Source organism: Oncorhynchus keta, chromosome 27 (genome assembly GCF_023373465.1).
Source record: "Oncorhynchus keta strain PuntledgeMale-10-30-2019 chromosome 27, Oket_V2, whole genome shotgun sequence".
NCBI classification, from domain to species: domain Eukaryota; kingdom Metazoa; phylum Chordata; class Actinopteri; order Salmoniformes; family Salmonidae; genus Oncorhynchus; species Oncorhynchus keta.
This window is the reverse complement of record NC_068447.1, coordinates 30,577,916-30,594,752: the sequence shown is the minus strand read 5'-3', so window position 1 is coordinate 30,594,752 and position 16,837 is coordinate 30,577,916. Positions and strand designations below refer to the sequence as shown.

General features: G+C 42.4%; 3 protein-coding genes across 8 annotated transcripts in view; 1 reads left to right on the top strand and 2 right to left on the bottom strand.

Annotated features, from left to right (window-relative positions):
- Positions 1–52: 52 nt before the first annotated feature.
- Positions 53–8,916, bottom strand: zbtb17 (zinc finger and BTB domain containing 17). 2 transcript variants are annotated; one of them, XM_035738511.2, is made up of 15 exons: positions 8,528–8,916; positions 6,668–6,897; positions 6,232–6,408; positions 5,720–6,037; positions 5,543–5,632; positions 5,080–5,339; positions 4,719–4,861; positions 4,035–4,335; positions 3,811–3,898; positions 3,333–3,449; positions 3,037–3,157; positions 2,831–2,961; positions 2,147–2,419; positions 1,868–1,957; positions 53–1,615 (listed from the first exon to the last, which is right to left on the bottom strand). In XM_035738511.2, the coding sequence occupies exons 2-15, from the start codon at positions 6,870–6,872 to the stop codon at positions 1,254–1,256; spliced, it is 2,676 nt and encodes an 891-aa protein (XP_035594404.1). In that variant the 5' UTR covers positions 6,873–6,897; positions 8,528–8,916; the 3' UTR covers positions 53–1,253. The 2 variants fall into 2 exon arrangements, with proteins under 2 accessions (XP_035594404.1, XP_035594405.1); XM_035738512.2 differs by lacking the exon at positions 8,528–8,916 and adding an exon at positions 7,230–8,447.
- Positions 8,917–9,066: 150 nt separating this feature from the next.
- hspb7 (heat shock protein family, member 7 (cardiovascular)) lies at positions 9,067–12,867 on the bottom strand. 2 transcript variants are annotated; one of them, XM_035738510.2, is made up of 4 exons: positions 12,394–12,867; positions 11,041–11,177; positions 10,026–10,159; positions 9,067–9,891 (listed from the first exon to the last, which is right to left on the bottom strand). In XM_035738510.2, exons 2-4 carry the CDS (start codon positions 11,117–11,119, stop codon positions 9,712–9,714), a joined length of 393 nt encoding a protein of 130 aa, XP_035594403.1. In that variant the 5' UTR covers positions 11,120–11,177; positions 12,394–12,867; the 3' UTR covers positions 9,067–9,711. The 2 variants fall into 2 exon arrangements, with proteins under 2 accessions (XP_035594403.1, XP_035594402.1); XM_035738509.2 differs by lacking the exon at positions 12,394–12,867 and having other exon boundaries at positions 11,041–11,451.
- The window catches only part of clcnk (chloride channel K), a 26,108-nt gene continuing 19,313 nt past the window's right edge, over positions 10,043–16,837 (top strand). For 3 of the 4 annotated variants that reach the window (XM_052482148.1, XM_052482149.1, XM_052482147.1), the window contains exon 1: positions 15,712–16,142. In XM_052482148.1, coding sequence (XP_052338108.1) covers positions 15,983–16,142 — 160 coding nt within the window. In that variant the 5' untranslated portion in view covers positions 15,712–15,982. Of the gene's footprint in view, positions 10,184–15,711; positions 16,143–16,837 lie in introns of those variants that run through there. The other variant, XM_052482150.1, reaches the window with a different exon arrangement.

Sequence of the window (16,837 nt, the reverse complement as noted above, 5' to 3'; positions counted from 1 at the left end):
TAGGTTCAACCACATACATTTAACAGTGAAGGGGGAAAAACGAGCAGCTCAGTTCTGTTTTGATGTAGCCGTCTTTATTGATAAGTTTTAATACATTCTCCCCCTCCCCCATATTTAATCAGTCATTGATTTAATTTAAAACAGAAGGTGTATGTCATAATCTGTATTGTTCAACTAAAAAAAGATTTGCACGACCTAGTATCAACCAGGACTGAATATAATCATAATCTACACATTGGTATGCGATGTTAGGTGTTCCTGCTGCCATTAAACTAAAATTTCTCAAGGAAACATATTTTTATGCTAATATAGGCTAGCATACATAGTCAGTTAATGACTTCTTGTACTTCTTAATACCTGCCAAGTCAGTGCTACAAATCATTGAGGAATGACAGTGCTGGGCTGTTTCATGATTTACACAGGGATCAATTGGAAAATAATCTTGTCAACTTGTGGAATGAATCCACAACTTGTCATTTCTCATATGGATCCCACCAATAGGAAGTGATTTCAGTTTTCTAGTTATCTCCACAAAGAGTAATTATAATAGGTTAGTAGGAAATAGAACAAACGTCAACGTGCACAGCATTTACATTGTTTGCTTGTCGACCATGGACGTGCAATGTGAAAGAGAAACAACATTTCTAGCAAGTCCTTCTCACTCAAAATGCTAGTAGCACTACACAAAGTAGTCTATCAATCGTTTATGTACACTTGTGCTTTTAATGAAAATACTTCAAGGAAGTATACTAAAATACCTAAACTAAGAGAGGAACATTTACACTATCTCAGTAAAACAAGGCAGGAATCTCTAGGCAATATTTTACTACCTATCTGTTTTTTACTGTCAGGGAGAAGAAAAACAAAAGTGGTGTGATGTATCAACTGACCTTCCTGCCCTGGGATATACCACATGATGATTTTCTAAATGAATAGCCCATTTCTATATTTATAATATACATTTTAAACATACAGTGCAAAATTGACTATAGCATGTTACATACCACTGCTATCGTCTAAAGAGATTCTAGAATTAGGGGAACTTATTTCAGAAGAGGCTGACAATGCTTTGCTAAATCTCTATAAATCTCTATTAATGATTATGTAAACTCGTGATTAGAAATCTTACTTTCCTTTTCCCACACAGGGCAGGAAATGGTCAAAAATGATGACGAATTACTCACTCAACGCACTGTAACTTGGGGTGTCATTGCACACCAGATATAATCAGTTCTTCAATGTACTTTTCTTCCCTAAGCCTCACACTCCATCTCTTCTCCCTCTGTTCCAGCCTCATCTTTCCCCTCCGGCTGGGAGTCAGCTTGGGCCACCACCTCTCCCCCCTCCTCCCCCTCCTCCTCGGCCTCACGGGTGTGGAAGACGAGCTCCCCTCCCTGGATGACCTGCTCGGAGGCGGGTTGCCAGGTTGTGGTAACAACTTCCCCCACGGCGGTGGCTCCTGCAGCAGCGGCGTACTGCTGGTAGAAGTCCGAGTCAGCCTGGAACATGACCAGGGCCTGGGCCGTGTGGATTCGCACGTGTTGGGCCAGCGAACTGGCATCCAGGAACTTGTCACCGCACGAGTCGCACGCATACAGGATCTGAGTGTTGGGGTCTGGTAAGAACAGAGAAGACTGATGGTGAGGATGTACAGTATGTGTATAAGGAAGTATCATATATAGCCCCAGACTTTATTGTGTGTTATCCTCAATGATTTTATTCATTTGCATGAATGGCTTAAGTTTTATGTGTGCTTGTTTTTTTTTTAATGGTCTAATTAATAAACTAAAAAATACTGATATTACATTCCGTGTTATCCAAGTGATGAATAGTAATAGCTGATCAAAGCTGCGTTGGCCAGTCTCACCTGCTTCCTGCACCTTCTCCACAGCCTTGGTGATCTCTGCTTTTAGAGCCTCCGTCTCGTCTGCTGAGACCGATGAAGTCACAGGCACCACTGGAAACAGACAGAATCCATAGAAACGCACCACAGGAGAATTTTCTTCATTATTCCGAGTCCATTTCTTTCTTACTCTCACACAGCCACATTCCTTTCAACTCATTCCTATTACAGTCACATCCACTGCATACCACCATTCTCCTCCCCCTATCTGAACTTCATTACCCAGCATGCTATCGGTCTGACCTGTCAGCTGGGCCACAGAGCTGCCAGCCAGGGCCCCTGTCGCCAGGGTGACGATGTCCTCAGTGGTGACGGTGACGATGTTGATCTCGTTGTCGTCCATCTCTGAGGCCGACCCACCGTGAAACCCGTCACCCCCGTCGTCGCTGTCGCCCCCGGCAACCACCAGGCGCTTCATCCCGGCCTTACCCTGGTGGACGGTCTTGACGTGGGAGCGCAGGTTGTCAACGCGGTTGAACCCGCGGCCGCACTTGTCACACAGGAAGGGCTTCTCTCCTAGGGGATGGTGGGATGAAAAAATGACTTGAATGTAGACTAATGTTATACCTCAGGGTAAGGAGGTTGGAGGGACACTAAAGACAGAGGGGATATAATGTACCCAGATACCCAACAGCTTTGTTTTCTTCACTGGAAATATACCTATATTCCATTTTTTTTTTACACATTATGTACTATTTTTTGACTATCCATTAACCTAATGTACAGTAGCAGACATAGAAAGATGCCTGAGCAGAGCCCCAACTTCTGTTTTTCAGAGAAAACAGAAGTTAGGTTGAAAATACTGTTTCCCTGAAAACCAGAAAAAAAATCTGCTTTCTGTCAATGTCGCCAAGGGTGTGGAATATATTAATATCCACTACTTCCAGGGAACCTCACTTTCTGCTCACTCACAATGGTACTTCCTACCTGTGTGAATGATGATATGCTTGGAGAGATCCCCAACGTTGACAAACGCCTTGTTGCAGATGTGACACTTGTGTGGCCGGATGTTATCATGGTGACGGATGTGATTGGCCAGCTGACTGGACTGGACAAACCTGAAGTCGGAGAGAGGACATAAACGGCTCTATGTTATATCAATAGGATCATACTGTGTGTGTGTGTGTGTTTACCTTTTGCCACAGCGGTCGCAGACATAGGGCTTCTCTCCGGTGTGCTGGCGGACATGAGCGATGAGTGAACTGGCCTGGGTGAACCCCTTCCCACAGATCAGACACAGACACGGCTTCTCCCCTACAGGAGACACACACACACTACAGTTACATTACAGTCTCTAACCAATGATGCACTGCACAGGCATTTCCTGTTATTTTTGCACATGTTTATGTTACACACATGTTAAGGCTACACAGTACAAAGCATGAGGTAAATGTGAACCGTCATATAAATCCATTTCTAGGACTGTTACCTGTGTGTATGCGCTCGTGTCTCTGTAGTGCCCCGGGGTCGGAGAAAGCTCTCTGGCAGTGCATACAGATATAGGGCTTCTCCCCACTGTGAACACGCAGGTGTCTCTTCAAATTCCCTGGGAAACAAAACTACAGTTATATACCAATACGAAGACCAGAGACTAGTTTACTAGCTACTTTTACACACTTTATGAACACAGGCCCTGGTCACTCTCTGTGTTGAGATATATATATATATATCTCAACACAGAGAGCGACCAGGGCCTGTGTTCATAAAGTGTGTAAAAGTAAGAGTGCTGATCTACGATCAGGTCCTCCCATGCAATCTTATTCATTAGAATCAGTGTTGCCTTTTAGATCATAATTAATAAGATTACGTGAACAGTGAGGTCCTGATCCTAGATCAGAACTCCTACTCTCTGAGACGCTTAATGACTACAAGCCCAGAAGTCCACCTCTCGTCTAGTCTGTTGTTACCTGAGGTGGTGAACTGTTTGCCACACTCTTTACACTTCAGAGGGCCGTCTGTGATGTGGATCTTCAGGTGAGCCTTTAGATTCCCAGTCTGTCCAAACAGAGGAATAGCCAGGTTAGAGTACAGTTAAACATTTCAATGCAAGGATCGAGAGAAACTATATACAGGGTTGTACAAAAACACTACAACATTATCAGTGTAGTTGTGTTTTAGTAGTGGTCCTAACCTGGTTGAACCGCTTGTCGCAGTGCGGACACCTGTGGCCCTTGTCGGCATCATGGGTCTCCAGGTGGCGCATCTTGGCAGTGGGGTCGGAGAAGGCCCGGTCGCAGTAGTCGCAGTGGTACGGCTTCTCGCCGCTGTGCACCAGCATGTGGCGCTTCAGGTTGCCAGACGTGGTGAAGAGCTTGCCGCAGTCTCTGCAACTGTATCGGGCCTCGCCCGTGTGACGCTTCCGGTGCAAGTTGAGCAGGCTGATCTGCCGGTAGCTCTTCCCACATGAGGAGCAGCAGTAAGGTTTCAGGGGGCTACAGAGAGAGACAAGATATATTTAAGTAAAATATAGCTACTTATATTTACTCAGGTGTTGAGAGGTTCGAGAGGATGTTGATGTAATGAAACTCAGATTTTTATGACTGTCTTGATTTTAATTCACTATCAATTTGATCATCGTTATTATCAACAAGTTACAAGGGGATGTGTTGCACAAATCGCCTCGTTCATACAAAGTCTTGTTTTTGAACATTAAGAGAGGGTAGATCTCTTCAAGATCTCTTCAAGCAAATCTAAAATGAGAAAGTAAACCAATCAGATCTGCAAAGAGAACATCAACAAGGCCCCAGAAATAGGACAAAGGGATTGGTTTGTCATTATGCCCATGAGAAAGACAGGTGATGAGCTTGATACGAACCTGTGTGTTTTCTCGTGAGCCTTGCAGGCAGCCGGGTCTGAGAAGGCCTTGTGGCAGTCACGGCAGCTGAAAGGTTTCTCTCCTGTGTGAATGCGAATGTGTCTCTTGAAGTTCCCCGTGTGGGTGAACTTCTTTCCACAGTCCTAGAAAATACATGGCACGTAAGTTAGAAATGCGCAACCCCCAATTACATGAGTGTAAATGCAATATCCTCTATTTGAGAGGAGAATACACAAACAGTTTAAAACAATAAGTCCTCTAAAGGGGAATGGATCATGAAAAAACATTCAAGCCGATAATTTCCATGTTTAATCACAGTGTGCAAAGTAACCACACACATAAACAAGCACGCGGTTCCCACCTCACACTTGTGAGTCACAGAGCCGTAGGACCGTGACTCGGTGCGGTCGGTGACAGCACCCAACCGTAGCTGCTTCCTCTCCTCTCCGCTCTCTGTCCCCTGGCTGTCTTCTCCCTCATCTCCTTCATCCTCCTGCTCTTCTACTTCTTCTTCTTCACCACCTCCCTCCTCTTCCTCCTCCTCCAGCTCGCCCTCATCCACCTCTTTTTTCTCTTCATTTACTGTCTTTGGTGCGCTACTCCCCTCATTGGAGTCATTATCTATGAATAGGAATTGCATAACCATCAGACACTGTGGCCCACTGCAGTCAAATATTTAGAAAATATAGCCTTCCATATTCCCTTACTTGAAGTAGTCACTGATCTGATATGATTGGATAGGAGAAAGCAAGGTAGCTTTAACCTATCCAGTCATGGCAGATCTGTAATTACTCCTAGGAAGGTCAGTCAATCTGTTTGTTTACCCTGTGAGAGGTTGCGTCGAGGAGCTCTCCGTGTCCTTCTTCTCCTGGTGCTCATGTAAGACCTACAGGCTGCAGACTTGAATGGCAACTCTAAGTACAAAATAAATCTTCATCAGCACAGAAATATCAAACATACAGATCATCAATGAAAAGTATGAAGACAAATTATTCACATACTGGGCGTGTAGTCCGCATCCGAGGGGTCATCCTGAAACTCAGGCACATCTTTGGCGGTGCTCTCCACCTCCTCACTTTCAGCTGCAGCTTTTCTCTGTGTGGCGAAGGTGGAGGTTTTGGGGGGTCTTCCTCTCCCCGGGGTCTGTTTGTCTGGGGTTTTCCTGGAAATCTGGCCATCTTCCAGGGTGGTCTCCTTCGGGTCCTCCTGAACGCCCTTTGGCCCTTCATCCTCTGCTGAGGGGCTTGGGATTTCCTCATCATGTGACCTTGTCTCTGATGGCTCCTTCTCCGTGTTTTGCTCTCCTTCCTCAATCTTGTCTTTATGGTTTGGAAGAAATGATGGATGAGAACAATATTAACCAGAAATGGTCAATTTCCTGAAGAAAATCAGTGTGCTTGCTTCAGCTGTCCCAAAAAATGTACTGATAACATTAGTGGTCTTGTTAAAGCGAGCATGCTAATGACTGTGTACTAATAACCGCTGTTTGTGAACTGATCTGTACTGTACTCACGGTCAATTAAGTATTGTGTTGTCTGGGATGTGGAGACTGCCAAAGACTGGTAGGCAGAACAGGCATTGACTATCTCCTGCATTTGCAGGAACGTGGCCACCGCCACCACATCCTCCACATTCTGAGGATTCAGACTCAGCTTGGCCGTGTACATGAACTCAAGGACTTGGCCCAGACCTGCAAAATACACAGGGATGGATCCATGAGCCCTGCTGTGACTGAGGCAGGCAACCTAAACATGATGTTGAACATGGTCTTGGATATTAAGGTAAAGAAAATAATTCAGTGTTTTCCCTACATATATTTTTGTCTTAGGTGGGGAATACCTTAATTCATAATAGTGTTATCATTTTCGAACAAGGCTTTTAAGGGCAACAGCAGACATCCACTTATTGCAGAAGTCCTAACTCATCAACCAGGGAAAGGCTTTATGTACCTGCTGCGTTGCTAATATCCAGGTGCACCACATCCTTCTGGTCCAGGAAGAGGGTGCGGAAGTAGGCGCTGCAGGCAGCCAGCACAGCCTTGTGGGCCTTGAAGTCCTCCCCATCCACCACAAAGGTACAGTCACAAAGCAGGCCCAGCTGACGCTGGTGATTGAGCTGTTCCAAAACCTTGCCACTGTGCCAGGGAAAGTCCATCCTGGAGAGTGGGCGCCTTGGGAAGCTATTGACACAGTGGATAGGGTTACAGTTGTATTGGACTTAGTCAAGCAGGTGAGGCAACACATTACCACTGTCAAACTAACCTACATGTTTGGAACTTTAAACAAAAACATGTCTGGAGAGGGGATTCATTATTGCTATTTTATTGTGTGTTACTATTTTGTTTTTCTATTTGTTAATTTTCTTACTTTTTAACTGTATAGTTGGGAAAGGGTTTGTAAGTTAGTATTTCACGGTAAAGTCTACACTTGTTGTATTCGGTGCATGTGACAAATACAATTTGATTTGAATCTCACTTAAAATGTGACTAATAATTATGATATAATCACTCACGGTTGGTTTATTCCTCAGTGCATTTATCATATGTAATTTAATAATTTGACATTTCCTGACAACTAAATAATCGGGCCTCACAAGATATAGAGCCCCACAGTGGAGGTTTCATAATACCCATAAAACCTAGCGGTCAAACAGGGAAACAGTTCCAATTGTATTTCCACCATTAATTTTTTTCCCATAAGGGACTTCAGAAACACTTAAAATAGGGGCGTAGGCTTACCCTGGCATGATGCTTTGATAACTCTCTCAGACAAGGTGACTCTTATCAATATATCGTCTCTATTTACTCTCAGATTCAAAAATGCTAATTAGCATTAAAGTAGACATCTCTAGCTGACGCCTTTGCTAACAGGTATTGTGTCAATTTAAAACTTGCACATGACCATTCACAGAATTGTCAATATTTTTTTTTGTGCCAATTTAGTGATTACTAAATTTAGCTAACAGATAGTTAATCCAGAGATTCTTACCATTGCTTTGATTTGGTAGTCTCGTCCAGATCATCATGGCATTTGTAGTTTTTTTTATGATAGCCCTATTAGCAAATAATAAGCATTTATTTTTTGGGTGGTTGAATATATTGTAATGAAGCAGCAGGGAGCAGGTCTCGAACCCTCGACCTTCTAGCCCGAGGTCCGGCGCGCTATCGACTGTGCCGCAAAAGCATGCTCGTGCGGCAGAGTCGATTTCCGCGCTTATAAACCCAGGGTCGTTACAATATTTATAAAAGGCACCGTAGAGAGATCAAAACGTCACGCTTGGGTAAGCCTACACAAATCACAGCTCTTATTTGAAATGTTTCTAAAAATCCACTATGGGTTAAATGAATGGTGGGAAAACGATTAGAACCATTTCCCTGTTTGACTGCTAGGTTTTATGGGTAATATGACTCATTCTGTGGTACTCTATGGTGTTGTTTTATATAAAAAAAATATAGCAATGCAATATTACATTTATCAAAAGAAGCCAGGGTTGGCCTATATCGACAATTGACTGTTTAAAAGTCCTAGTTTAACCATCGATGCGACAGACTGAATACCAATGGTTCGCAAATAATTTGTAATTTAAGGAATTTCATGAATTTATTTTTTGACGATGCAGAAGATTGATTACGAATCCTATATCCTTCTACCCTCGCTATCCGGGATTAATTTAGCGTGTCTAGACATGCATGTTTTGGACAAACAAGATGGCGTTTGGCTATAGAGAGGCCTTTCTCTCTGCTAGTCCTTAGAGCCTCGTTCTGTACTTTAAGCATACGCCATCTTTCAAAAGGAGTGCATTAAAATTACCTCTCAAGAATCGCAGGTTTCTCCACTCCAAACGCTTGTTATGTTGTTGTTTCGTAATATTTTCTCACAATCCGTTGAATTCGTTCAATCGAGTTTTTCGGTGATCGATCTAGCCCCAAAGACTCGATTCACCGCCATCTTCCACTCTCTGATCGATTGATAGTGGCCGGGTGGATAGTTTACATAATGCGCACGCGCAGTTTTTTTCTGAGCGTAGAACGGTGTTAAAAATGGCCATGTGATGGCGCACTAAACCTGGTCGTATTCAAGCTGGTTCTCACAGTAAGAATTTTTTCACTACTACGTTGTGCCTAAACTTGTATATGTTCTTTTAATCCTCATAATGACATACAAAAAACAATGGACAGCTTAGGGTGTAAATGTTTGAAAGGGGTAAGAAAATAGAAATTTAGTTATAGCCATTCTTAGTGGTGTGTACTTCATTCTTTTTTCTGACACTGGCCTGGGTCTTCTGAGCCATGAATAGACAAACATGAAACATCATACATTAATGCACACAAATGTTTATATTCTCTAAATGAAAAATCAATCAACTACTTTATTCACACAACTATTACAATGCACAATGGTAGCAGTATCTGTAGAGTTCAGTAGAAGAAGAAATACTTAGTTGATGGATGGATGTGTGTGTGCAGGCTCGTGGAAAGGGCTGGAGCAGAATAGGTTTTGACACCATTCCATTCACGCAGCTCCAGCCATTATTATGAGCCATCCTCCCCCCAGCATTCTCAATTTTGTGTGTGTGTGTGTGTGTGTGTGTGTGTGTGTGTGTGTGTGTGTGTGTGTGTGTGTGTGTGTGTGTGTGTGTGTGTGTGTGTGTGTGTGTGTGTGTGGAGGTGATGTGTGTGTGTGTGGAGGTGATGTGTGTGTGTGGAGGTGATGTGTGGAGGTGTGGAGGTGATGTGGAGGTGTGGAGGTGATGTGTGATAACTGGGAAAACACAAGAACAAATTAGGCTAACTGTTGTCAATCCAAGGCAGCTATTGGAGGATGTGGTATTTTGAGGAGGTGGTATGGCAGAAGAAAAAAACGTTCCAGCTTAAAGGGCAGAATGAACATATAATGATAAAGACATTAAATGAGAAAAACGGAATATAGCATTACAAAATACAGGCAGTGAGGGAACAGGGGTCATGGCTCATGGGAGAGTCCTGTCTGTCTTCTTAGATCTTGATCTCAGTGCGGAAGGTCTGTGTGAGCTCATGCTTGGATGGGTTTCTACGGGCCTTGACTGTTAGCGTTCCCTCGGTGCCCAATGATGATGTCACAGAGGTGGGGTCCACATCCTCAGGTAGCTGGCACTTGTGGGTGAAAGTGTTCATCACTGTGCCATCTGCTGCCAACTGTTGAAGTGAAGATAGACATGAGAAAATGACCAAGATATTTTTTCATATCTCAAATATTTCTCAAATATTTTAGAAACAAAATTCTCAAAATCACAGAGAATTTAATTGTTACTAAAAAGAGATATACCCACCTTTTCTGCATGTACTTCGATCTGGTTGTTGGAGGTGGTGACAATGACGTCCTCTGGAGAGAAGTCTTGGACATCCACTGTGAACTGGTAGCTGTCTCCCATTGTCTTGATCTTCCCTGCTGTCCCTGTCCGACCTGGAAACACAACCAAGACATATGGTAATGTACTTACTGAGAGCTATCCATTCTTGACTGGTTGAGTGCAGCCCAATCACTCTTATCCTTATATAATAACTAAGATGATCATTCTTACTTAATTAACCTTAGATGCACCTTAAAAACATTCATATGTAAAATAAATTCACACACAGTCCAAAGGTTTGGCCTGTTTACTGGCTATGCATTAATTATTTTTAAAAAGTGTTGTGTTAGAATGTAAATTAGTTAACGTGTGTCCCCAAATTGGAAATGAGCATTCCGCTGTGTGAGTTGCCTGGGTGCCTCTTACTTGTCTGCTTTGGCTACATGATGGCCAGTTTGACAGTGTGTGTGTATGCTAGTTGATATGCAACAGTCTGGCCCGTCCTCTCCTACGCCTCATCCCAGTCATTCTCTGTGTGTGAGGTCACGGCGCTGGCAGTGTGTCCAACATCCCCCCTCCCATCCAGCCCTGTCTTCCCTCCATCGGCAGCCACCTCCTCCTTTTTCCGGGAGGCACAGGCATACCAGTCACAGCACCAAAATACCCTGCTTTGCCCTACTGCTAATACCCACCAAACAACCCTCCCATTTGCCCTGTGATGTCCTGTTGAGAAGCTGTTGGGTCAAACACATGGAAGCACATGCGCGCAGAGCCTTAAAGAGAGTTCAGCAGGCAATCTACAAACATGAATACATGTGTGTGGCACAGAGACACATCTAATACATCATGAATTATCCACAGACAAATTCATTCAGCAATGGCATTTGATACTATATGTATGGAATAAGTAGAATATTACAACCTAATATATCATGTATAGCTATATACATGTTATGCTGGTACAAAATCGGGAATTCATGTAAAATCAACTCACTGGGAAATCCCAAGGCATCCGTTCCAGGACGCATGAAAGAGCCAAAGTCCTCTGCAAAGAGCCCCCTGCTCTTCTCCATGTATGGGTTGTTGGAGGATGAGGAGGAGGAAGAGGTCTGCTGGAAGCTGCGTTCCGATCTGTAGGCAGAGGAGTTGGTCACACTCATTGATGGCTATCTGCCTGAGAGGTGGGAAAAGGATCCGCTTTTTAAAGATAGAAAGGGAAGATATCCTTATTGTTCAGTCTTGGACCAGTCCACTCAGTTTACATCAGAGGGAAAGTGGGCAGATCTTCGGGTAGTTCGTAAAATGTTATCTTTACTTTCCCACTGTTTAAAAATGTGTGTCTGTGTCTATCTTTTGGATAAGTGTGTCGGTTAAGTGTGTGCACGAGCATAGCCAGTCAGTCACACATACAGGCTCTTATATATTTGGATCCAAGCTATGTTTTTTTTTTGTGTGTGTGGTGGGGGTCACGTGTGCGTTTCTGAAGGATAACAGTGAGCTATATTTATCATGTGAGGGAGAGAGAGAGCGGGTCTGGGGTCGGAAAAGTTATGGGCGATGAGGGCTTGAGGTTAAGAGAGAGAGAGAGGGGCTCTGACAAAGAGAGAGAGATGGTGAGAGGAAGGCAAGAGAAGGGGATGAGTCAACAGTTGGCATTCCAGACACTCAATACCCCAAATAGTTATCTACTTCTTTCCTCTACTCTCTCTCTATCTGTTTTTTTCTCTGTAAGCATCAGTTTCCCTTTCTTGTCATGACATTTGATCATATTGTGGATCAGTGGTTACATAACATGTACTCTTGGCCATAAAACTTCTGCTGCCTGCTATTCACCCACATATTGGTTACAATTGGTGTTATTATACTTATTTCAATTAATTACTATTACAAAACTAGTGGTAACTGAACCAATTAGTACTTGGGGTTCATATCTAAATGAAGTAACTACTGTGTATCAGTTTCTAAATATGCTGTTTCTAATTAATTAATAAAGTGCAGCTAACCTTTGTATTCCTGTCCTTTGTTCTTAGTATGTAGGCTACACTGTTCATCTACCCATTTCAATGGGTTGTTTTTGTTTTACTTCAGAGAAGAGGCAAGGTGGAAAGAATGCGCCTGAAAACAAAGCCTTTGGTGGAGGACTGATGATTGCACCAGGGATTAGGTGACATTGTTTGGGAGGGCACAGTAGCTATTAATATCTGTAGGGAATTCAGGACATCAATGGAACATTTTGAGTCTCTTTGAGCCACTCGTCAATGTTGATGATGCTTTGCCCGAAAAATCAACATTCCCCATTGAAATGGTTGTAAATAACAGTCTGCAATTAATTAACTAATTGACTTACTTTTCTCAGCTTCACTGCTCCTTAATCCACGAGGGGAAGCCCAAAATAATGGATCAAGGGCAATAAAAGTTCAGCTCTGTATGGTCTCTTGCTCTGTCCTTTAAGGTCACGTAGAAGTGATTCCAATTATACAATTTACTGCACTCTGACACATCATATTCCATCCTATCAGTGTAAATGCTAAGTCCACTACTAATCGTCTAAATCCGGCTCAGCAACTCACCACCTCCCCACAGAGACTGACCATGTCTCCAGTCAAGAGACCTGTCTGAGTGGGCTTCTATTCTAGACAGATTAGTGATTTGGAGAGACAGAGAGATAAGAAAGGGAGAGGGGAGTGGGGGGAAACAGGGAAAAAGATGAAGGGTGCTGGAGAGATATTTGGGAAGAGAAACTAACAAGAGAGACAGAAAGAGCAGTTTGCCAGAGAATGAGTGATTGAGAGAAAAAGAGAGATAGACAGGGAGAGAGAGAGACGGGGAGAGAGAGAGAGAGACAGGGGGGGAGAGAGCGAAAGGGAAGGAGGGAGTGTTATCGTTCTCAGCATGTGCTGTTCTGAGGCATTAAGAGAGGGAACGCACATTAAAAGTGAACCTTATACACACAGCCCAGTAACTCATGTGTCTCATCAGTGACATTGAGTCACTTCTGGAGAGGTCACTGACGCCATTAGCTATGACCAGCACAAGGCATGTGTTTTGGATAGTGGGAAATGTGCACAGCAGATAGACCCATAGACATTCTAACACACACATACACGCACACACACACACACACACACACACTAATATCATTCCTATTTTTGGGCATGTGGTTGTGTTTGTCTCAGCTGCCATGTATTATATAACGCTCCCATTCTCACTCTCCCACTGTGTGTCTGACTGACTGACTGCCACTGGTCCCGGAAACAGATTAGAGCACTAGAGTTCCAACCAAGATGATTTTCTATGGAAATTACTAACTTGTAATATCAATTTTCACATTCACTTCATTGTGTTGTTTCCATGGAAACCAGTACGGAGTTGAGAAATCAGAATAGGGTGTCATTCACATACGTAGCTGTAAAATAATACTGAAGGTGGCTTAAAGTGCAACTGCACTTCCTGATTTGGCCTCATTTTAGATTTGGTTAATTAAGAAATGTACCATGGCATTACGATTGGTTCACATGCAGCTGCACTTTAAATGGATGATTACTTGTGTTCTGCCAGCTGTGGGCATGTGGGCAGGATTTAAACAAACCCAACTTCATTTAAACAAACCTTCAAAAAACTCTGTTTTGGATGAGACTGACTTTTCTTATTTACACGTTGTAGGCTGTTTTCTGAATGAGAAGTTGTTTTTTAGGGGCAGTTGCTCTTTAAGAGGAAGATACAAATTAACTTGTGTGTGGTTGCATATGCATCAGACCAATAATTACCTTCACCTTGAGTGGAGGTGGGTTAGGGAAAAAATTGTCTGGGAGCCTGAATTAATTCCAGTCACAATTTCAAAGCGGACTACCAAAAACCAAACCTTTACACAAAGGCTCCCCTATTTCTCATGCACATTATTTCATATTGAAAGTGACTTGTGAGGTCTGAGTGGCTCACAAGTCACCACAGGGATGCTGGCCCATGTTGATTCCACTGCTTCCCACAGTTGTGTCAAGTTGGCTGGACGTCCTTTCGGTGGTGGACCATTCTTGATACACACAGGAAACTGTTGAGGGTGAAAAACTCAGCAGCATTGCAGTTTTTGACACACTCAACCCGATGCGCCTGGCACCTACTACCATACCCCGTTCAAAGGCACTTAAATATTTTGTCTTGCCCATTCACCCTCTGAATGGCACACATACACAATCCATGTCTCAATTGTCTCAATGCTTAAAAATCCTTCTTTAACCTGTCTCCTCCCCTTCATCTACACTGATTGACGTGGATTTAACACAAGTCATTACACAATTACAGACAGACAACATGAAAAACTACAGGTAATCTAGTAAAAAAAACATAGAATTCACAAGACTATAACAAAATCATAAAACAGCTAATTAAAAACATTGACAGGTCAGGGAATCAGCCTTAAAAACCTTCATTAATTATTTAAAAACAAAAATGTAGGAAAGTTACTAACTTGTAATATCAGTTTTCATGTTCACTTCTTTGTGGTGTTTCCATGGAGACCAGTATAGAGTTGTTGAGAAATCAGAATGGGGTGTCATTCACATACGTACCGGTAGCTGTAAAATAACACTGACTGCTGAGTGTTCATTGAAAAAAAGTGAATGAAGGGGGAAAGGGTGACTGAAGGGGGCTTATGGGAAATAGGAAGAAAAACATTGTGTGTGTCACCTTGGGGGGGTCACCTTGAGCAGAGGTGAGAGAGAGAAAAGAGAAAGAGACATTGGCAGGTTGCTTGAATAAATTCCAGTAACAATTTCAAAGCGGGTGACCAGAAACCAAACCTTTACACGAAGGCTCCTATATTTCCCATGCACATTCTTTCATGTTGAAGGTGACTTGTGACATCTGAGGAGCTTTAAAGCAGCAGTCTTTTATATGTACAAACAAGACACATACAGAAGGTCAACTAAGGTGTTCTGTTTCTATCACCTCTCTCCAGACTCCAACTTTCTCCCATATAACTTCCTTGCTCTACTACTCACATTCTCACCCGTGGTAAAGTGAGGGTCATTCTCACCAGTGGTAAAGTGAGGGTCATATTGGATGTGATAAGGTTTGATAAGGACTGTGGGCTGTTACAAATGCTTATAGCAAGTCATACTGTGAGATGACAGAATGCATTATATTTCATAAGAAATGTTACCCATATTAGATGTTGCAAATAAGACTTTTTCCAAATACATCATATCCATTAGCCATATTGGTCTCTTTCACACACTGAGACACATTGAGATAGCACATATAAACCATTTTTTACATTTAGTTAGCGCTGTGAGGCTAGTTCTGTTTTCAACAATCTTTTAGAATAATGAAAGTATATGAAACTGAAGTTAATCAAGTACAAAAGTTGCAAATAAAGACTCAGGAATACACACCCTGCAGCAATGGCAGGTGAAGGGCATTCCTCACATTGACGGCATACCTAATGGCACCCTATTCCCTATATAGTGTAGGACTTTTGATCAGAGCACTATGGGCCCTGCTCAAAGTAGTGCACTATAAAGGGAATAGGGTGCCATTTGGGACGAGACCATTGAGTTCTTTCAAATTGTTAATATATTCCAAATGGGGCCTTCCACCCATGACCAGTATGGTAATTCATTAGAAGTGGTCTAATTTGTGAATAGAACACACCAATACCACACAGGCATCTTGAAGGCAAGTCCTCTGTATTTTTATTCAATTGATGTGACATACTTGATTTTGGTTATTCTTTTAGTTCACAGAACACTTGTGAATTAGGTAAATGCATTTTCTTTCAAATATATATTAGTACAGAAATGTTCAGGTGTTTAAAATTAAATGACATGATAAAATGATAGTTACACAGTTTAACCATTGAAATACCCAAGCAACTATAGAAAATAGAAAATTCAGAACACCTTTGTGGAACCTGAACAACTCCAAAGAGCTTCAAGCAAATGGACTGCGTCCAACATATTGACTCAGCAAAAGTCAATGAAGGAGACAAAACGGACGTAGAGCTACAAAATCAAAGGGACAAATTCATAGAGGGACAAAGACTCCTCACCGATGAGCAGCCGTGGAAACCATGGAAACGGTCCCGCTCCTGGGTAAAAGGTCAGACAAAAGGGATTATTACATATTTTTTTTACCGGCGATCAATGCTAAACCCATTTATATAATGTTACAGTTTTTCTCAATTGCGTACAAGCAATGTTTGGATCTCTATTGAAACGTATCTATAGCAGAACAGCAAAAATCAAATAATTTTCTTGTCTTTGTATCTGCTTTGCATATCTCACGTTTTTTGAACCTTTATTTAATTAGGCAGGGGCAGAACAACAGATGTTTACCTGGACAGCCAGGGGATTTGATCCAGCAACCTTTATGTTTACTGGTCCAATGCTCTAACCACTGGGCTACCTGCCGCCCCAAAATCTCACCTTTTGCAAAATACAAATGTCATCAGTGAATACAAAATTCACTGTTAAGTGTTTAGTTCACAGAATATTAACACATTGTTTTCATCAGAAGAGAAATGTGTGTAAATGTGTTCACTGTTTCCGACAATCAGTAAATACTACTTTAATAAATTCTAAATCACACCATTTGAGTAGTGTCATACAATGTACAATATAGGGAAAGATCTAGGCAATAGGGACTGTCTTATTTTTATGATTCCTCACAATATTGTGGACATGCAGAGATGCAGAGAAAGTTGGTTACTCCTAAGTAACTTGACCTACTCCTAAGTCATCATCTCCAAACATTGTCACCGTCCATTAAAAATATTTGCTTTGCTGAGGCCTATA